This window comes from Lonchura striata, chromosome 5, assembly GCF_050655825.1.
Source record: "Lonchura striata isolate lonStrDom1 chromosome 5, ASM5065582v1, whole genome shotgun sequence".
Classification (NCBI taxonomy): Eukaryota; Metazoa; Chordata; class Aves; order Passeriformes; family Estrildidae; genus Lonchura; species Lonchura striata.
The window spans coordinates 10,772,995-10,794,400 of NC_140707.1; the positions used below are offsets into that span (position 1 = coordinate 10,772,995).

Here is a 21,406-nt window from a genome sequence, read left to right on the forward strand (position 1 = left end):
ATTACTTACAAGAAAATTGGTGGTGTTGTGGTAGTAAATCCAATGTTAGGTTTCAGCACTTCCCTACAATGCCTGGCTTCTCCAATTAATTAATTCAAATTCTGACTTCACATCCTAACAATCTTTATTACAAGGATTAGTCCTAAATAAAGGTTAAAATCAAGCAGACACGTGTTGAAAATACTGGAACAAGTAGTGAGAAAAAAATAGCAGAGTATGTGTAGTTGTGCAAGTAAATAAAGAAATTCTTTGTTATTTTTGGCAAGAGGTGGAGAAGCATGTGATGTCCAGTTGTAGCTGTAGCCAAGGATTTATCTTGGGGCTAAATACTTTATAGGCCAACAGCAATTCCTTTTTCACCCCACATCAGCTGAACACTATTTCGGGTCAAGAATGCTGTTTGCAGAAGCTGACCAGTCCTACAAACCACTAATATTTAAGTGATGTGCAATATTAGGGACATGTTGTTACTGGGGGTGTATCCTGTTGTTTTGTGAAGAGTTGAGCAAGGCAAAATGCTGGACTGTAATGCAGGATGAAAACTGGTCAATACATTTGCTCTGTCCTGTTACCTCTTATAGCTGCTGGTGTGTCTGATGGGCTCGGGCTAGCGTGGCAAGGACTGCTCGCCAGGGAAGGATGCCAGACCAGATCTGGAAGGTTGGTGCTTCACAGTTGTTTTCAGGGCTGGCTGGGGAAGTCTCTTTGTCTTACAAGGCCACAACACTCATTTAAATGAATTGGGAGATCACATGTTCATTCTCACCTTGTCATCTTCTAAGCTCCAGGTCCTGAGAGAGTCAGGCCTTTGTCCTGGCACCGGTTTGCTCATGGTTATGCACGCTCTGTGTCTGGGAATGAGTGTTTCTGTGTCTGGGAATGAGTGTTACGGGAGCTGGCAGCTAAGAGGTGGGAGGGAGAGCTCATCGCTTGGGCTGTGCTGACTGGGACGGCCAGCACCGGAGGATTGATTATTGGGGGTTTTACAGGTGCTCCTCGGAGATCCCCGACAAAGCACGAGTTTGCTTTCCCTAGGTAGTGACAGACCGGGGCGGGCAGAGAGTTCGCGGTAGGAGCATCTCCAGGACTTCCCGGGGGGACGGTCAGCTGGCGTTGAGCAGGGGAAAGGAGCGCAGGGGATGGGAGGCAGGGGGAGAGGAGCGCAGGGGGAGAGGAGCAGAGGAGAGGGAGCGCGGAGCGGGGCGGGCGCGGAGCGCGCTCCGAGCGCCGCGGGCGGGCGCGGGGCGGCGGCGGCTGCGCTGCGCGGCGGGGCCGGGCGGGGGCGCTGCCGCCGGGCCGGGCGGAGCGGGCGGGCGGCGGGAGCGCCCCGCAGGCTGCGCCCCGCGGGCTGGGCGGGGGCCGGGGCGCGCCGGAGCGGGGCTCGGCCGGCGCCCCCTCCGCAGCGCTCGGCGGGGCCGCGGCCCGCCGCTCGGGGCGATGGGCGGTGGCGGACGCCGCTAGGCCGCCGCGGGCAGGGCGGAGGCGGGAGGAGGCGGAGGCGGAGGAGGCGGCGGCCGGGGGCGGGTTGGGTCCCTCCCCGGGAAGATGAGGCGGAGGCCCGGTCTGTCGAGCGGGCTGAGCTGGGGCTCTTCCCTCGCAGCCGCCAGGACAAGATGGCAGCGGCCGAGGCGGCGGCGGCAGCAGCGGCGGGGCTGAGCGGCTGAGCCCGGCCGGAGCGGCGCTTCCCGGAGCGCTCCCGGACATGCCCAGGGCGGCGGCGGCAGCTCCAGCGCGGACGCCAGCGCGGCCCGACCCGTGAAGGTGAGCGGCGGGCGGCGAGCGGGGCCGGCCCCGGCGGGCGGAGCGCGGCGCCGCCTGTGCCTCCGCCGGCGGCGTTCCGCCCCGCCCGCGCCGGGCTCCGCGGCACAGCCGAGCCCCCTGCCCGGGCAGCGCCGCCGGCCTGGCCGAGCGCGGCGGCGGGGAGCGGGCAGCGCCGCTTCCCCTTCCCCCTGCCCCGCCGCGTCCCCGAAGTTTCCCGTTCCCCGGCGGGGCGCCCGCCCCGAGCCGCCCGGCTGCCGGGCGAGGCCGCCGCCGCCCGGCGGGGAGGTGTGGCCGCCCCTCGCCCGCGGCCGGCGGCAGCGCTGGCGCTGCCCCGCTCCCCTCCGGGCGCGCCGCCTCCTCCTGCGCCTTGTAGGGCGCGCCGGGGGGCCCGGGGCGGCGCCCGGGCGCGGCCGCGGCTCCTCCCGCTCCGCGTCCTGCTCGGCCGCCGCCGCGGGCGCTCCTGCAGTCCCGGCGGGACGCGACCCTCGCCCCTGACCCCCGAGCCGAGAGCCGCGCTGGGGGGAAGCCCGGGCGGCAAATGGTGCCCAGGGCCGGTATCACTAACAGCAACTGGGAAGGAAGTGGACGCTTTAAAATTTGGTCAGTTCCCAAGAGCGAGCTCTGTGAAAACAGAGGGGTTGGTTTGCCGGAGGCTTTGCCGTAATGGTTGCGGCAGGGATTGTGCGGGGTTTGTTCTGGATTAGTCGTGGTATCAATTGTAAAGCTGGCAGGTGCCTTTACGTGTGTTTAACGCTGTAGGAAATAGTGATGAGTTTGTAAAAATTATTTTTATTTAGATCAAGCCCTCAATCGTCAGTGCTATGTGCTTACACGTATATAATGAAGAGCTTTCTTTTGAGGCTATTCTTTTGTTACTAACTGTTGCATCTGACTTAAAATGTCAGAAACTGCGATTGTTTCCTTCTTTGTTAACATAGTTTTTGGGACTCCAGGGCTATAGTTCCCAGAAATTAAGTGGCGCCCTGATGTTTTTGCATCTTCCTGCTTGTGTATTTCTCGTCTTCTTACTTGTGTATCTTCTCGTTTGTTTCAGTTATTTTAGTGTCTTTAAATTGTGGGAAAGTATGTTACTATGAGAGATGATTACATTAGGTAGAGCTGTAGTTGTTGATATCAATGCATGTTTCTGTGGTTATTTATTTTCTGCCCAGCATTACCTCCTATGCCATCGTTTGCAAAAAGTTCTGATTGATGTATTAAGTAGGAAAGCTGGGATGGACTGCGAGGTCCTACTTTCTGACATAATAATTCCGTAACAGACCTAATTTGCTAGAGCTTTCTATAAACTAAGTTTAAAATACGCCCAGCAGCTCTCTAACAAGCGTGGCAGCCAGCAGAGAGATTAATTAAGCACCTGGAAAATAGGTCAATACTGTATTACGAAGCGGCGTGGTGAGATGGCAAATAAATAGAGCAAAGTGTTAACGCGGACTTAGCGGGGAAAACTGATCCGGCGGAGCGGCGGGGACGGCTTTATCTGCGCTGCCGCGGACCTTTTATGGTAGCGCATGTGGAGAGCCCTTGGACTTCTCGCTCCCTCCACTTATTCCTGGGGGCTTCTCTTGGAGTTGCTCTCTCAGGGTGTGGCACCGCTCGTGCTTGTGCATTAATTTTTTTCATGGATAAATTTGGCTGTGTGTTCCAATTCCCGGTGCGCTGGTGGTGCGTGGCTCTCCGGGCTTGGGGGCGGTTTGGAATTGGACGGATGCCATGAGCTGGAATAAAGTTTCATTGAAAAATTGCTCGGGGAGCTGCCCGTGCCCTGGGGTCTCTGCGGCACTTGTGATTTTTCTTTGTTTCAGGGTTTTTTTTTGTTTGCGCGTTTCCTCCCTCCTCTCTTTCAAACAACTACCTATGGAAACAGGGAAATGAGACCGGCTCCTGCATAACGAGATAGCAGAGACAAAGACAGGGTGTGGGGAGGAAGACTGAGCTTGCAACTCATCTTTCAGAACTAACTGATAGAAATGCTGGAATTTGCATGTGCTGCTTTTCTCCTTGTGCCCTCCAGTTTGCAGCAGTTGCTTCAAAACAAACGCTGTTTTGGAGGTGATTTTTCCAAAAGCATCTGCGGGATTGATGGCATCTGTTAAAGAGGATAGGGAGGCTGAGCAGCACTTTCAGGGGCAGAGGGTTGGTTAGCTCACCAGCCCCTGGGTGGAACAGAATTAACTCCACTAAATTCTTGTGAAAGCCCCAATCCAAAGGTGTAGGAATGTCAGGCTGTGTTTTTCCAAGCTCACGTGTTGAGGTGTAGAGACCCCTCTTTGAAAGCATTGTACACTTCCTGTTTTTGGAGTAGTTTTCTTTTTACCTCTATAGGATCTCTTTCCTGTATTTTCCCTTTTGCCAGTGTGCTGATCGTGGCAACAAAGGCCCTTTTGACAAAGCGGCACGTTTTGAAACGGGAATTTTGTAGTTGGCTTTCTTGTATGTGAGGGGGGAGAAAAGCAGCGTTGGTAACAGGAGCAGCACTGTCATTTGAGGTTGAATATGTATTTTGGAGGAATGTTAAATGCAGAAGGAGAAACTGCTTTTAGTGCAGCTAAATTTCGCTGTTGCAGCGTGGGGTGTCGTGGCACATGAGTGCAGTGCACCTACAGAACAGTTTCTGCAGGCAGTGTTTCTTTCTGCCCAGAATTTTGGGGAGTAAAGCAGAGGACAGAGAGGCCTTCTTACATTGTTTTGTTAGATCAGCCTCGACTTTTCTGAATATATAAAATGATTTCATGTGATATGTAGAAGCATTACAGGTGAATTAAACTGCTGTGACTGACAGAAGTACAAGTTGGGTAGAGCAGGCCTGATAAACACCTGGTGATCCTTGATTTGAGGGAAGAAGAAATGTGAAATTGTCACAGTGGTGCTACCAACATTCCTCTGTCACAGGAGTTTGCTGTTGAATTTTGTGGAATAGTATCCACCTTTCAGACTTCAGAAAAGCTTGTTTGTACCATTTTGTGTTTCCCAAGTTCCTAAGTCACTGAAATATTCTATTTCTTGAGATCCCTTCACTGACAATCAGAGGTGGAGTAGAAAATAATGAATTACCTTTAGCAGATCTTGAAAGAAAAGCTCGTTATTTTGGGTAGGTATAGGATAGGACTTCAGGTGTCTGAAACTGTATTTCAGAACTGTGGCTGAGCTGAGCACAACCCCAAACATGGGGAGAGGAGCGAGGATGAGCACTGAGCATGTTCCAGACACTGCTGTGTGTGCAGTGCACCTGAAGTGACCACGTAACTCTATTTAAAGCAGCCTAAAATAACTGATGCTGTGATATGGGTTAGTAATGGGTTACCTTTTCTGACTTCTGTAGGCAGTGAGCACGCTCTGCTTAACCTGAAATAACCTATAATGAAGGATAAAGCCTGGAAAATCCTGTTACCTGGTCTTGGCTTCCCCCGCCCCCCTTTAGAGACTGTTTTAGTTAAGAGCCTCTACCTCTTTCACAGAATTTTAGAGAAATTGTGACTTTGCTTTTCTTCAGAGTCACTGAGCTTTGAGTGACAGGTGAGCAGGGGAACAGCATGTAATTGTGAAAATGGATTTTAGTTGGTGACTTTATTTGATAATGTAGTATTTCCTTCAGGCTAGGTTCTTCCCCCCAGTTCTTCAGTTGTTTAATTTCAATATAGTGAATGTTGAAAAAGATGGCAGGAGTTGTTTTGAGTCTTGGTTTTAGGTGCAGTTTGGGGATAATCTTTGTAAAGTTTTGTAGTATTTTTTCCATGGTATGTCACTTTTTTTTCCATAGAGCATTTTAACACTCCTTTTTTAATAGTGGGTAACTTTCTGACAAAAGGGAGTTAATCTCTGGTGTAGCAATTGGGCTTGGAAAAGGAAGAAGAGCCAAATAACTGAACTGTTTTTTAAACAAGTAGACTCAAGTAGTTTAGTTCTGGTTTTTTCCCTTATGCTGAGACTTGGAGTCAGTGTAATTCCAAAATTCCTTTCCCAATTTTAACATTACGTATTTATTAGTTCCAGCATTATGTAAACTTTTTGTGCAGTATGTTATGCTTTTAGAAGAAGGTTAGGAAATTATCAATTTTTGTAAGTAAGGAATATAGTTCTTTTTTCCCTCCTTTTATTCAGCTCTTTTAAGCTCTACAGTATTTGGGTGTAACAGGAGAATGCTAAGTTCAAGTTCCAAAACAGAGCAATGAAAGAAGATGCAGTCAAACATCCAAAGACAAAATAGACATAAGAAATATTTTCCTATCTTTTAGGACGATCAAAGCTACAACAACTCCCAATATTAAAAAAGTAATTGGCTTCTTACATACAGAGAACTTTTTTTGCATGTTAGGAGGGGCACTTCCATCAAAAAAGCAATCTTTAAAATCAGTAATCTTAAACTTATGCTTTCCATTCTTGCTGAAATAATGTAACAGTTCCAGAAATCTTTTTAGTGCTTTTTAAAGCACATTACAAATGAAGTACAAATAACATTTCTAATGTAAAAAATCGGTTATTGCCAAATGGATATTTGTTTTTATTTGTATGAGCATCGCTTGCTGGATACATATGGTGCTGTGGTAACCACCCATTTAGAATGTGCTGGAAAACTTATGGGCAAGAAAACCCAGGTCCTGATACTGAGTCTCATAAACACCCTGAAAAGAGGAGCTTTTGGAGATGACTGGAGATGCCCATGGCCACTTCTCCAGGCCTGTTGGGTTTCATAATCCACTGGTCTGAGTGTCTTGTGCTCTGTTCTGTTCTGGAGGCTGAGCTGCTCTGGGTCGTCTCGCTCCACTGTCCTGCAGCTGCTCTTTGTGTCACCAGGACACCAAACTTCCAAGGAACTTAATTTACTGGGTGAGGCAAGATTTTTATCACAGAGTTTGGCTTGTCTAGCAGCTTGCCTTGGGGCAAGCAGCCACCAGTACCTGAGAAAACCTGCTTTGGGTTATTTTAGGAGTTTTCTTTTGTTTTACTTGAACTGTGAGATGGAAGTTGGTCTCCTTGCCTTGTGCTGACCTCATCTTGCAGTGGCTGAAGTGAGATGGCAAAACTGGTGCCTGGGCAGGAAAAAGTGCCAGGAGAGCAACTTCAGCTGGGATTGCAATAAGCACAGCTGGTGCAGCTGTGCTTTGTGTGGGGCTGGGGTGTTCTCATTGCTGAGATGGTTGCTGCTTTTATAGCGTGACCAGGTCCCTGCAGGCCTGCTCCCTGGGTCTCTGGGTGTCAGCTGCCACCTGAACCTCTCCCTGTTCCTGCTGGAATGGACTGAAACAAGTGCCTGCCTGCGCTGGATGGGACCTAGTGCAAGCTCAGGGGCTGCATGAAGAAACTCGCCTATAAAGGCAAAAATGCAGAGGGAAAATTACTTCATTACCAATAATCATTAGAAAGTTTGTAAGGGAGGAAAAGAAGTTTTTCTTACTGATATGGGTAACCACTAGTATCGGGTATCCATAAAAAGTATTTATATACCCATTTTTTTCTAAAGCTTTATTAATTTACTTTTGCAAAAGTAGTTTACTTTTTCATATGTAGATAGACTAAACATTTCATCTCTTGTGTTTCCACAGTCTCAACATGTCTGCAGCTTTGTTTTGGTCCTTTGTATGCATTTAAAAAAAATGCTATTTTAACTTTTACCAAATTCCACTAGTTTAAGTAAAATATATTGATTTTTTTCTCCCCTTTCCTATGGTGCAGTTTTTTTCTGTGTTGGCACAATTGATGGAACTAAACAATTTCCAGGAAGATTTTTAGTAGTTTCTTGTAAGATGCCTTTCTGCCTTTTTGAATGAAGCTGTTCATGTGCATCATTATTTTGTCAACAACTTCATTGAGTTTTTCCTAGAAACTTTGGTCATCTGCTACTTCTTACCCCTTTCCTTTCAATTCTCCCTTTTTTTTTTTTTTTTTTTTTTTTTTTGTTTTTTGTTTTTTGTTTTTTTTTTGGTTTTGTTTGAACTATTGGACTTGGTTGCTTGTCTACAGTCTGTTTGTTCCAGTTGAGAAGTTTTTTCCACAGCTTCTTTTTGAAGATTTCTAGGGATTGTATGTGGGTAGAAGAGGTACTCAGATAAACTTTGTTTTTCAGCATTTGAATCTGTTAAGTGTGGGAATTTGAGATGTTGTGAAGCCCTTCAGAAGGAACCAGATTTATTCCTAAGAGGAGAAAAAAGCTCTTTGTCTCCTTTTTCCTTTTAATGCCAACTTATTTTGTGATTCACAGAAATAGTTTGTATTCACCCTAATAGGAGTGGATTGCTTTCTTGAGATGCTAAAGATTGATTTTAATAACTTTTCTTTATGGCTTTTGTAATGATGTTGTGGGCTGGCTTCTTCCTTTGGACTGTGTCAGCTCTTAGCCCAGCAAGAGGACATGGTGGGGAATTTTCCCAAGAAATGCTTTGGAAGCTCTTTGTGGCAAATAATGTTTGAGACTAGATGTGTTTTTAAAACTATGTCACAGCGGTGTCTAAACATTTTTCTGAAGATTAAAACAAGATTGGCTGTTACAAGTTTATTTATGCTACAAGTGGAAAGATTATTAAACATGAAGGAAATACAATAGAGACAAAATGTATGCACATTAATCAGTATTATTATAGCCCCCAGGTAGTGGGTTATATGCTGCATATAATCTTTCTTTTCACATGCTTTCTGTGTAGTTAAATTGAAAAGTTTCTTTGCATAGGGGAGGGGGGGGGACATTTCTTGCCCTAGTGGCTTTGGGAAGCATTATAATACGGGTTATTACAGTTATTGATTTGGTAGGAGACAGAAGGCTGATCCTTCTGTGAGAGAGAATGGATTTCTAATGGACTGATACTTACCTGCAGGAAATACTGCTTCTCTACATCCTTGGAAAGCTGAAAGAAGTGGTAAAAACCTTTTCCCTCTATTTTTTCTTTACTGTTGTACAGTAAATGCCATGCCCAATTATACAGCTGTTTTCAGCAAGCAACCAATGCTATTTTCATGATGGTGTTGCTTCCAAGGAAAGAAAAACCTGTTATGTAATAGCAGAATATTCAAACCACTTTTAAATAATGGATTTTTATGATGGAAAAAATACTGGGGCTTCACAGAGGTTTTTTTCTGTGTATGTGTAAAAATGCCTTCCAAACATGTGCTTACTCTGTGTGTGTTACCTCAGTCTGTATATGTTTGAAAGTTGTTACTGGATGTAGCTGGGGCAACTGGCCTGAAAACTGCAGCAGAAAAAGATCAATCAAGATAAGTGTAAGGGATTAGATGCCTTAATTATTTTACAGTTAAGTCAGTTTTAAAACAAATAAAGGCTAACGTTCCTATTTACTCTGACATTTTTGTTGCAGAGGAAGTTGAATAGGTGTGCTGTCTTGACAACTCATTAACCACTTGATAATGACATTCTGGTTGGTCTTCTTGGAAGAGGGCCTGATTTTTCTATGTATTTGGGCAAAGTTTGAACTCAAATATTGCTTACTACCAGGTGGTTCTCAATGTGTAGGAAAGTTTTATTCACCTCCTTGGTACAGGAGAGCCTGATTTGCAAATTTTTGCATTGCAGGTCAGACTCAATGAACTCAACAGGTTTTTTGTGTGTGTGCTGCTGGCAGACTTAATGTGCAGGTCCTGTAGGGAAGACAGGAATTTTGTGTTGTGGTTGGGTTTTTTTCATTTGTTTGGTTTTTGTTTGTTTTGGTTTTAATTGCTTGTTGGTTTGCTTTGTCCAGGTGAAAATGTTTTTTAGTGAGAGGGAGGAAGATAATTTTGGATGAGTTTCCTCCTCATATTGAGTAGTTGAGAGGACTTGTTGGACTCTATGTAAGTAGGATCCCTTCATGTGCATGCAGATGTTCTGCCTTACATTCTGTGAAGAGGAAACAAACATCTAGATGTATATTCTTACAGGAGCTGCTTTTGGTATTGTCTAGAGCTATTCTAAAATGAAATTTCAAAGTAAGTTGCTTGGATGGGTTGATCTATTTCTAGTTGTAACAAAAGCCCAGCATTCTAAAAAATACAAAATTAAGCAATTGCATAAAAAGAAAATTACTGGAAATAAGAAAGGACTAAGAAGGATTTTTTTTAAATGCAGTGGATTTTGAACATGTGATATACCAACAGGCAGTTTGGGCTAATCCCCTCTATCAAATTTTAGTTCTGCTTTAGGGAAGGTGGCAAAATATTCTGGAAATACTTAGGGCAATGGAAAAAGTGCCCTGCCTCTCTGCTTGCCTTGGTCCCTCCTGCTGCATTGAAGGGTGGCAGACAGTAGGAGTGAATTGAATGGATCCTTCAGCACTTCTGTCCTGCAGAAGGTGTGGGCTCTCCTAAACTCCACTGTTAGAGACTTTTATTTGAGAGTGCCTGCTGTTCCCAGGTTCAAAAAGAATTAGTCTTTAAAAGAAGAGATTAGGCTGGTGAAGCCCTGGCTTGTGGAAATGTGCTGTTTATGTTGATGGTGGCACATTCTGATTTGGAGGGCATGTTCTCACTGGGGGCTGCTGGCTTGCTTTCCAGCTTGCCCAGAAGGAAAAGAAATGCTTTGAGTACTGTTTCATTTATCTTTTTAGCTATGATTGCAGTCATATTGGTATCACAAGATTGAGCTTTTGATATTCGTGGAAAATGTGAATAAAGCAATTGTGTTCTTGAGTACTGCTGCTGGTGCTATGGCAGCGTTGAGTCACAGCAGTTCACTCTGATATTTTATGTAAAATATGTTTGTGCTCAGTGTATGGCGTCAGTTCTGTTTCCAAGGATCGAGACAATGGTGCAATTGAGACTGGTTTGTATCACACTTAAACCAACTGATATTTTCAAATTCTGCTATCAGAGCAACATTGGTGGTGTCTGATTAAAAATATCTCCACTGTTGCACTGACCTAAACCAGTCTGTAACATCTTTTATTTTTGGGGGGTTTAGTAACTATGTTCTGCAAGGACAGAATTGGATCATTGTATCCTTTGCTTCCCACAAACTCTCTCAAACTTGGAGCTGATCTTTGGCCTTTCAGCCTGGACCTGTGCAGGACTGAGGTTTCATGTTGGGCAAAGGCTGTGTTAGCTCAGCTGAATTCTCCTGGTGAATGATGGGCCAAAATCCCTGAGCTCTGAAACATGAGTTTTAGTCAAGAATGGTAATGATTCTTTTTGTCATTAAACTGCATCTCTGGTTGCTGCCCCAGAACTGGGTGCTGGTTTTTGGTGAGGTATCATCAGCTGCTCCTGCATCTCCTGGCTCTCTGTGTGTGCCGGTGCAGTTTGTGTCCAGAATTGCCTCTGTCCTTGTGTGAGGAAACCATTTATAGAGCACAAGTTACCTGGAACACCTCGGTGCTTTCTCCTTTGCTCTGCTCTCTCCCTTCTGTGGGTCACAAGTCTTCTCAGAGCTGGTTTTGAGGTGGCCAGAGGGAGGGAATCCCTGGTTTGTATTTGTGGGCACTTCACACTCTCTGTGGATATGTTTTCCTTTATAAATTGCATGAAACCCCAATTGCCAGTGCTTTGTTTTTAATTGTCCAGCTGGCGTGAGGGAATTCCTCAGGGTGAACAGGCCATGGGGGTATGAAAGTACTTGCATCAGTACAGCTTGTTCAGCTACTCATTCAAAATAAACAATAACGTAGAGGTGCTGCTACTGCTGGTAATGAACTGCTGGTAATGCTGGTAATCTGTGTGGAAAGAGAGGGCAACTAATTCAGCTTTGTATTTGCTGAATAACTTGAGAAGTTGGGTGGCACTTAAGATGAAAAGAACAATTGTTTTACCTGGAAAAATAATAGTTAGCATCCTTATAGCGTTTCCAAAGTGATGCATAATGTAAACAAAACATTCCATAAGTGCCACTGCTCAAGTTGTGCATTTGCTGGAAGTTACTGGGTGTTTAGAAAGCCTCCCTGGATGCCCAGCTGTACTGCGAGGGGGTTCTGAGAGCTCTGGAGGTGGCTTTTGAAAGCAGTTGGAAAACAAGTTTTCTTGGATTACAGTTTAACTCTGTTATGAGGTGGCTGCCTGTGGCTGGGAATTCACTACAGCAGGAGCAGCAGGGTGACTGCGCTGCTGGGGCAGGGAGAAGGAGCTGTGCGTCCTGCAGACAAATTAAGGGAGCAGTGTGGCAATTTCCCCCGAGCTCCCCTGCAGTGGCCTTATTAACCAGTTACATTGCCACGCACCCCCCACTCAGTCATGTGGAAATGTCCCTGTACAGTTAATTATTAATGGTGCTCAGGCCCGGGGCAGCCTGTGCTGCTGCAGGTTGTCACAGTCTGCCAAGTCGGTGGTGTTGCTGAGTTTGCCTAGCCCGAGAAGGCTGGAGATGTAATTTTGAGAAGTAGAGAGCATTGTTCCACTTAGTTGTTGTAACTCAAAATGTCTCTCAGACATTTTTAGAGGTTCCAGGCCTTGGTCAGAAGCATTTTAGACCCTGACAGGCAGCTGGAAACAGCTGTGATTTTGAGTTTGAGCCATGGAATGAGTTACCAACTTTGGAGGTGGAACAAGCAGTCACAAAGGGTTAGATAGTATAGTAAAAGTAGTTACAAAACAGAGGGGAGATTTTTTTTGTATTGTACAGGGGGGTTTTAGCACTTGTACGGGGGGTTTTTACTTTGTACATGGGGGTCAGAAGTTTTAAGATGGAGGAAAGTGGGCTGATCCTGTTCTTCCTCCTTCTTCTTCCTTGCCTCCATGTTCTTGGTGATGTTGGCACTCACAGATTGGTTTAGAGTAGAAAAGCACTTTGTAACATAGGTAGTAGGTATTGGGGGAAAACTATAAACATGTAATACGTAATATATCAGCCCTGGGTGGGTAGAGAGAAGAAGAAGACACCAGACAGAGAGGATGTCTGGGTGTGTGTGTGCCTCTGCCCGGGCCGCTGACCAAGCAGCTCGAGAAGAAAATCTTTTCGATAACTCACAATAAACTGCCTTGAGACTGAACAGCAAGAGCCTGCGCAGTTTTTCTTTGGAAGCATGGGTTGGAGGAGGAATTTCACCACCACATGGGACCCCAGAGTAAGGCTGGGGTTCCCACAACTTAGGTGAACGTTAGCAAGGTATTAACCAGAGGTGCCTCATTTTGCTGAGACACATCCATGTGGTTCCCTGCTCAGTTTCTCTAGAGGGAACCTTGGCTATGGGGCAACAAACTGAAGTGCCTCCTGTCCACTGACATTGCTTTTTGAAAAGATATTAGTTAATTTATTTAAAGGAATAAACAATGAATTTACTCAGTTGAAATATGTTTGCTTCGCTACTTTGTTCATACTTTTTTCAGGAGTTCAGAACTCACAGCCTTAACTCGGCTCAGAAGTCACATGTTTTGTATGGTTTCATGTTTAATAAGCCAAGTTTTCCCAGTTCTCTCTTGATTCAAACCAAGCAGACTGGTTCTTTCAAAGAAAGCCTTTCTAGAGGTGCTAACAGTAGGTGTTTTGGGACAGCCTTTCTTGTGCACATTCCCTGCAGCATTCACTGGCAGTGAGGTGGGATGCAGCGACCTCCAACTGGAGAATACAAGCTGGGGAACTCCAGAGCCAAATTCAGCTTGTGTGTACCACTACCCAGGAGCATGTGCTGTGCTGGAGTGAGGTTGCCACAAATGTGGGGCAACTTCTCTGAGGCCAAAACTGAAGTAGGAAGATACTCCGAGACTGCCTGTAGTACAGTCACCTGGAAATTGCACTTTTCAGTCTTGCTTACTGTGCTTTGCTTTGCATCCTGGAGGGCTCTTGTAGTGCATACATTTATTTTATTTTTTTATTTGAAATTAAATTTTATTTTATTTTAAAATTATTTTTATTATTTTATAATATAAAATAATATTTCTTTATTATTTTATTATTATTTTATTATTATTTTATCATTAATTAATTAATTTATAAATTAAATTTATCTGGAAAATGTGTTCAGGGTCAACTAACCTCCCTGAAATGAGCACAGAAGATTTTTTCTTTCCTGTAGCACTGGTTGTTTGGCTGTACACATCCCTCTCTTGGGTCTGCTGCTGTGTCTGTTAATGTGGCTGTAGTCTGACCAGCTTCAGTTTGTATGAGGAAGCAGGAGCAGTCTCATTACAAGTATGAAGAAGGATGTATGAACTCAGTGAAATGTTTTGTGACAGGGGAAAATAAAGATCCACTCTCTGCTAGGTGAAAATTCTTTTGCTTGAAGTCCTGGTTTAAAAAAAATGGGCAACAAAAAAGCTGCAACACAATAACTCTATTCTTTCAGGTGTAGCTATCCATAGGATTGTATTGTAATCCAAATACCTGAAAATACTTTAAAAAAAAAGCTTCCAAACCCCACAAAAAAATCCATCCAGTAAGAAAAACAGAACCAAAATCCAAACCATCCCCAACCACAAAAATACCCACAGCCCCAAATCACCAAAAAACCCTTTACAACACAGCAGTGCTGTTACATTAGAGGTTTGTGGTATTTTCTCTTTTTCTTCAAGGTTTTTTGTGAAGCTCTGCTGTGTGGGGGGGTTTGTTTTCATCTGGGTGGGGAGAAATAAGTTCTGTTTATCAACTCAGGTTGTCAAAGCAAAGGCCTCCAACAGCTGGATGTATTGGATAGTTCCATGCTGTTCAGATGAATTTCATTGCATAGATGTTGGATAGAGTGTGCTTCTGTCTGAAATGCCTTCTGAGCACTGTGAATGTGTGGCAGAGGTCTTTAAGCAACCTCAGGTGTAAGATGCTGCAGGGTTTTATGTGCCTGTTTCACAGGATTCACTGGTTACGTGAAGATACTGTGGCTACTCCAAGTGACATTGGCATCTAGAAGTGTATTTTTAGAAAAAGACAAACAAAATCATGGGAGTGATGAAGAAGTGTTTAGGGGAAGGTAAGAAACTAGGTGATTATACAAGTCTATTTTTATTTGTGGGGAGTAAAATTTTATTTTATTAGTTCAGTCTGTAATGATTGTATCAAAGGTTGTTCTTCCAGCGTATGTTATCTCTTCTATTTAATGGTCAATTTTCTTTTTTTTTAAGTTTTTTTTTTTTTTAGTTGCTAAAATGTTCTTGTAATACCTCAGTAAACACTTCTTATCTGCAAACAGAGCTGTTACTTTGGTCGGAGTTCAGTGTTGTGGAGTTAGGCCTGTAAGAAACACACTAACCCTAAAAGGGGCTAGTCTAGTTTTTCTTATCCAGCTGAAATTAATGTTGAAGAGGAAGCTTGGGACTGTGTTCCTCTAGACCTTCTGGACTAGTTTGAACAGCATGAGCTCTAGAAAATTTACACATTTTTGAATGCCAGTGGTCCTTATGGGCTCAGGTGAGGATTTGAGCGGGCCTCTGGTCCCTCTGGCTCTCCTCATGCTGGACTGTCCTGTCTTCCAAAAACATCCTTAATTTCAGTGTATTTTTTTCAAAATAGTTATCACCATCATCTAGTGCCCTCAGCTTTGAAGAGACAAGCTTACACAGGGAAATATCTTCTCTAGAAGTTCAAGGGAGCAGGAGTTTTGCTATTAGGTCATGGGAGATCCAGGGCAAATGGACCTGCTGGGGATGCTGCAGCTTGGCCAGATTGTCACCTGTGGGGCCAGGTGTCCCCACTCCCTCCTGCCTGGAGGTGCATGGGACCTCTTCCTGCCCAGGGGTTTCATGGGGTGCCTGTGAGTCAGGAAAGTGATTCTGGTCATCTGAACCCCCCTGTCAGCAAACTGGGATAACACACTAGTGTGTCCTTGAGAAGTTTCTTTGCTTTTCAAGTGTACATGCTTTTTGAGTTTGAATATCTTACTTGTTTCATGCAGGTGTGTCAGAAAGTGAGGGGATTGTGATGAACAAGCAAGCAGAGTATTTTTTAGTAGGAACCTCAGAAAGATTTCAAGAAGAAAACACTCAAACATTATTTTGATATTTTAGTGTCTTTGGCAGATGTGGTATTTGAGACATCCCAGAACTGGAGGAATAGTAAGGTGCTGATAGGTTTGGCTCAGCCTGCACTCTGCAGGTGCCACTGGAAGCTCCAGGGGGGCTTGGATGTATGTGTTCTCTGAGGCAGTCAGTGAGGGCTGATTTTTGCATATCTAACTAATATAATCAGGATAAGTAATTTATTTAAATATAGTTACAATAGAAAAGGCAGTAAGATCTCTTAGTCAATAATAATGCTTATATACCTTGTAATGGGGTGGGTTATTTAGGGGAGAAGTCAAGAGCTTGGGGAATTTTTTCCTGTGTTTTGAGCTTAGTAATTAATGTTAAATCCTTGGTGTGGAACAGGAGGCCAGTGGCAGTCCCATCATGTTTGGTGGCAGGAGAGCCCAGCTGTTTCCTGGCTGTCCCCAGCTTTTTACATCTTTTGGTTCTGAGAAAACAGCTTTGGAAAGGAGAGGGCTTTGAAGTTTTCTTCTGCAGCTGGGACAAAACCCACTAGGGGATTCTAAACTGAGTTGTTGGTATGATTATTTTAATTGCTCTTAAGATATCTAAATGTTCATTTGCATAAATGAAATCACAGCTTCAGAATAATTATGCTGTGCTTTTGGTTAGTTTTCATTTGATCAGAATCACTGCAATGTCTAGCTCAAGTTTTATGTGACTCATCTGTAATTTAAATACCTATTACCAGAATTTTCATGTGCTTGGTATGATTAAGTGATCTAATTAAGGTATTGTATTGAATTTGTCTTTGGGAGCTGATCAGACTGGTATAAACCATAACTTCCCTGAAACTTTGTAGTTACACTTTGGTCCATGCAGAGCCTTTTTCTTAGTATTTAGCTTAACTATGTGACAGACGAGTTGAAGGCTGCTGTTGGACAGGTCTGGAAGGGGACACTGGGTCAGTGCATAGAGGACACCTGGAAGGTAAAGTCAGTGTCTCTACCCCCATGGCTCTGTCACTGACACACGAATTTCTGCAGTGGGGTGGAACAGAACTCGGGGAAAGCACCTGCCTTCCGTGGCTGGATTAGGTTACTGTACATCGTAGGTTACTGGAACCTTGTCGTTGTTTATGTGTACATACCCATGCCCCCTGAGTTATTTTGGGCCCCATCACATGGCTTGATCACTTTCATTTTCATCCCAGTGAGATTCTTTGATCTGTGGCAGTTGTGACGTTCGTCTGTTCTCGGCAGGCTGCTGGTGTTTACAGTGAATAGGTTGGATACCTTGTGTAACAGGTAGCATTGACTCACAATTAAGAACTTCTGAATTATTGCTAAACATTCGAATTGAGTTTTCAGTTGTGTTACTGAACACTGTGCTACTTTTGTGTGTAGAAATGGTGGGAGGTTTTAAATGAAAGTTGAGTTCAGTAGCACAAAGGTAGGACCCCATTTGAAAAATGCCATGTAGTGCTCTGCTGCAGCCTGTCTCAGTCCTGTGCAACCAGCTGAAGCACTTAACTGCAGTAACCTGCTGCTGCTAAAGTCCTACTGTGGGCACTGGTAAAGCATGAGGGCTTTGTTCTGCCACAAGAAAGGAAGTATAAAACAACTTTAGACCAGCTCATTTGGAGAACATAATTGTGTCGTGATTTTTCTTTTAGAAGTAGCAGCTGCTTGGAAAGCTTGGGAAAGTGCACAATTTTCACTTGTTTTTTCTTTTCCTCTCCCCCTTGTAGGTATGGCCTCACAAGTCTTGGTCTATCCACCATATGTTTATCAAACCCAGTCAAGTGCCTTTTGTAGTGTGAAGAAACTCAAACTAGAACCAAGCAGTTGCGTGTACCACGAAAGAACCTACCCGCAAATCTATGTGAATGGTAAAAACTTTGGAATTTCTCCCCACAGGGTTAGTACTTTCTTTCAGACTAAAAACCCACTTGATAGACCTCGAGGACAGAGCTTTTGGTTGCAGTCAAATGCTGTTGCTTTAAAAAATACTGCAGGTGCTACAAAAGCGTTGGCGGTGTGGGCGCAGCAGCCTCAGCTGGAGGCCCCTCGGGCCGGGACGCAGGGAAGCTGGTCGGATATCCTGGAAGGAGCCCGGCGATGCGGATTGAAGCGTAAGAGCGAGGAGCTGGAGAGGCAGAGCAGCGCGATGCAGATCGTTGACGAGCTGTCCATCCTGCCTGCAATGCTGCAGGGCGGCGTGGCCAACCCGGTGACGGTGGTGGCCACGGCCGCGGCGTCCAAGCAGGGAGGTGCCGGCGGGGACGGGGATTACCAGCTGGTGCAGCACGAGGTGCTGTGCTCGGTGAAAAACACCTACGAGGTTCTTGATTTCCTGGGACGAGGGACCTTTGGACAAGTAGTCAAGTGCTGGAAAAGGGGGACGAATGAGATTGTGGCGATCAAAATCTTGAAGAATCATCCTTCGTACGTGCGCCAAGGGCAGATAGAAGTGAGCATCCTAGCGAGGCTAAGCACTGAAAACGCTGATGAATTTAACTTTGTGAGAGCCTATGAATGCTTTCAGCATCGCAACCATACTTGTCTGGTTTTTGAGATGTTGGAACAGAATTTGTATGACTTCCTGAAACAAAACAAGTTCAGCCCTCTGCAACTGAAAGTAATAAGGCCTATTCTGCAACAGGTGGCCACTGCACTGAAAAAACTAAAAAGTCTGGGTTTAATCCATGCTGACCTCAAACCAGAGAACATTATGTTGGTGGATCCTGTTCGGCAGCCTTACCGGGTCAAAGTCATAGACTTTGGGTCTGCCAGCCACGTATCAAAGACTATTTGTTCAACTTATTTACAATCTCGGTATTACAGGTAGGTGTCTTTTACTTTGGTTTTCTTACCTGTTACAGAACAAGGTTTTAGCATTTCTTAATGGCTTAAATAATTGCTCCTCCAGGTAACTAGTAAGAATAATTTGGAAAGGATAAAGCCATCTAGGAATGTGAAAATTCTGTAGTCGGTTGCCATTTTGAATGTGAATACTTCTTTTGAATGTTTTTATAGTGTTGTCTTTTTCCTGGCGGTATATTTTGTGTTGCTCTCTGAAGTCATCACTTACTGTTATTTTGAGACCTCTGACACTGTTCAAAAGGAAAAGGAAAAAAACTATCTTTCAGTTGCTTGTTTAGGATGTCTTTCCAGCCTTCCTAACATGATGGATTTTTTTTTCCTGTAAGCAGCTGGACAGTGTCCTAGAAGTGCCATGTTTCTATATCCTGTTGCCAAAGATTATGTAAATGCCTCTGTTTTTCTCCAGCACTTGTAAATATTTTCCCTAGTTCTTAGAAACTCCATTCTGACTGAGTGCCTTCAGCAGCTGTGGAGTTCAGTAAACTTCTGGAGCTAGGGAGTGATAGGATGCTTAAATGTTCAGGGTGATACCAGAAGGATGTTTAAAGTGATTTTGGTATATGGTTACATTCTACTTTTGCCTGAAAATGGATATATGTTTTTGATAGTTTTGTCTTTTTTTTTTTTTTTAACTTTCTTTGAATAGTTACCCAATCTGCCTAACATTAAAAAATTATCAATATTTAGTCCTTTTGTTTTCTTATAAACTAAACTTGTCTTGATTGAAGATCTTTTTCAGTTCTGCTTTGCACCATTGGCACTAGTATGTGCTGTGTATTGCCTGTCTGCTGATTGAGTAAGAATCTAGTAAACTAGGACAATGAGTACTTGGAAGAAGAAAATTTTAAATATTTTACAGCTATTCATGCTGGAAATGAAAACTTGTGCCCTGCAATTCTAGGCTTGATGAAATTAGTGACTGGAGTTCATGCCAGAGGAATCTATTTTTTGCCTGTAGCTTGTAAACAAGAATGCTTCATGTACAGTGCTCACATAAAATATTCTGATTCATCACCTGAATTCTCTATTACTTAATTGCAAACTGCAGCAGAGGATTTAAAAACTTCATGAAATTCATCAACAGAAAACTAAATTGGGAAACATTATGGATTGATGCGTGTTCACATTATACAAAAATATATATGAGCGGGAATAAAAAGTAAAGTACCTTGGGAGTTCATTTTGGTGTAAAAGCTGTACACCACTTAGTTCACTGTGGTTTTGGGCCTCTCAGGACAAATCAGGCTTGCAAAGGTGGCAGGAGTTTGAGAGGCTATAGACCAGTGTTTTACCTTAAGCTGGTTTGTGTAGAATTATAATCCAGCAGATACTTGAGGTGCATGGTCTGAGAATGTTTCCCTACCTATTTTGGCTTTTTTATTTATTGAGGCAGTTATAGATGATTGTGAACTATTGCCATTTTTCACTCTTTCTCCCCAAGAACTGACAGAGGGAAGGCTGTGGACAGCGAGGCTGGGTAGTCCTATTGTAGTACTTTAGCCTCAGATAACTGCTTCCAGCATTTTTTTCCTGTTTCAGATGACTCAATAGACAAGATACTGTTCTTTTTTAGTTGCCTACATAAAAGTACAGTAGCTGTAGTTGTGTTTTACTTGCCTTGATGTTGCTTTGCAGCTCTCAATAGAATTCTGGCATGCTTATGGGTTTGGGCAGGTCCATTGCTGGCAGAATCAGTGTGCAACTCCTTGGCATTTACATGCTTGTATTGCACTCAGATGTGAGTAAGTGGGGTTCCCTGAGGGTGTTTATTCAAAATAAATAGCATCCCCCAAGAATAAGATAAGATTCGTAGGTGCATGTCCTTGTCTTGTCTCAATGATGTTGAATGATATGGACTCATGGCATCTGCACCTAAAATTTCCTAGTTAGTAAGTTATGCTTAAGTGCTTTGTAAATTTTCAGGTTTCAGTAGATGATAGTCTTTGTTTTATATAATAATACATAATATTGTATATTAATATCACATAAAATTTGTGTAATAATAGGATTTGTTTTGTATTAATATTAAAGTAGCATCTAAGTCAGAAATGTTTGAAAATAAAAAGGCAAAAAAAGAAAAATGGTTAGGGTCCATCTGCTTAAATTTTTTTTTAATATATTACGTATTAGTTGAGATAATTTTGAAGAAAAAACCCTAACAACTATACTTCAAAATTACTTTCAACAGAAGCTTTTACTTCTGAACTGGTTTTCAGCATGCTGGATTTCATCACGGATGCATAGTGCTCTACCAGTTGTGTGATTAAAACTAACTTTGTGTAGACTGTCAATTCCTCAACATTTCTTTTTGTTCCATTGAAAGCACCAGACTTGTGTAAATAATAGCAGAAAAGAGGGATTTGATTGAAAAGGTTTTAAAATAGATGATGCTGGGGAAATTTGAAGGGAAAAGTTTTACAGAAGAATGAGAAGGGCCTTCAGAGAGTATCTTGTGTTAAGATGGCATTTATTTTAAGAGAGATGGTCCTTTTGGTCAGTCAAATAAGGAGCAGTTATATATAAAATATAACTGTACTTAAATGTTTTTATGTATTTGAAGAGCCTGGGAGTGGTAGTGCAGGTTTGACCTGTTTGACTATGACATGTTGAAACAAGTTTTATAAAACTGAATAAAGAGAAAAGGTTGTTTGTTGGTGATGGTTTTTGGTTTTGTTTTGCTATTTTTTTTTCCTCCAGTCTGATCATTGCTTCTTTTATTTTATTCCATAGGGAACTGATGATCATGATAATGGAGAATGCTCTGAAGTCTGGTGTTAGGGTGTTTATTTTGAATTCTAGTGTCACTATTTTGATTCTGTAAGAGGATGTGAGTAATGAGTTGGAAAAATGAGTAATAAGAGGATTAGGACTTAAGGAGAGGAACATTATTTAGCCAGGTGAATGGATAATGGGCTGGCTTACCTTGGCCTATAGCAGGA

General features: G+C 43.5%; 1 protein-coding gene across 8 annotated transcripts in view; it reads left to right on the top strand.

The window, feature by feature from the left end:
* The first annotated feature begins 407 nt into the window (after nucleotides 1-407).
* HIPK3 (homeodomain interacting protein kinase 3) overlaps nucleotides 408-21,406 on the top strand; it is a 69,608-nt gene continuing 48,609 nt past the window's right edge. The window contains exons 1-4 of one of the 8 annotated variants that reach the window (XM_085579633.1): nucleotides 1,494-1,761; nucleotides 14,474-14,591; nucleotides 17,333-17,502; nucleotides 17,600-18,428. In XM_085579633.1, the coding sequence (XP_085435759.1) occupies nucleotides 17,752-18,428 (677 nt within the window). In that variant the 5' untranslated portion in view covers nucleotides 1,494-1,761; nucleotides 14,474-14,591; nucleotides 17,333-17,502; nucleotides 17,600-17,751. Of the gene's footprint in view, nucleotides 661-1,492; nucleotides 1,762-2,195; nucleotides 2,362-14,473; nucleotides 14,592-17,332; nucleotides 18,429-21,406 lie in introns of those variants that run through there. The other 7 variants (XM_085579628.1, XM_021527592.4, XM_085579629.1 and 4 more) reach the window with 7 other exon arrangements.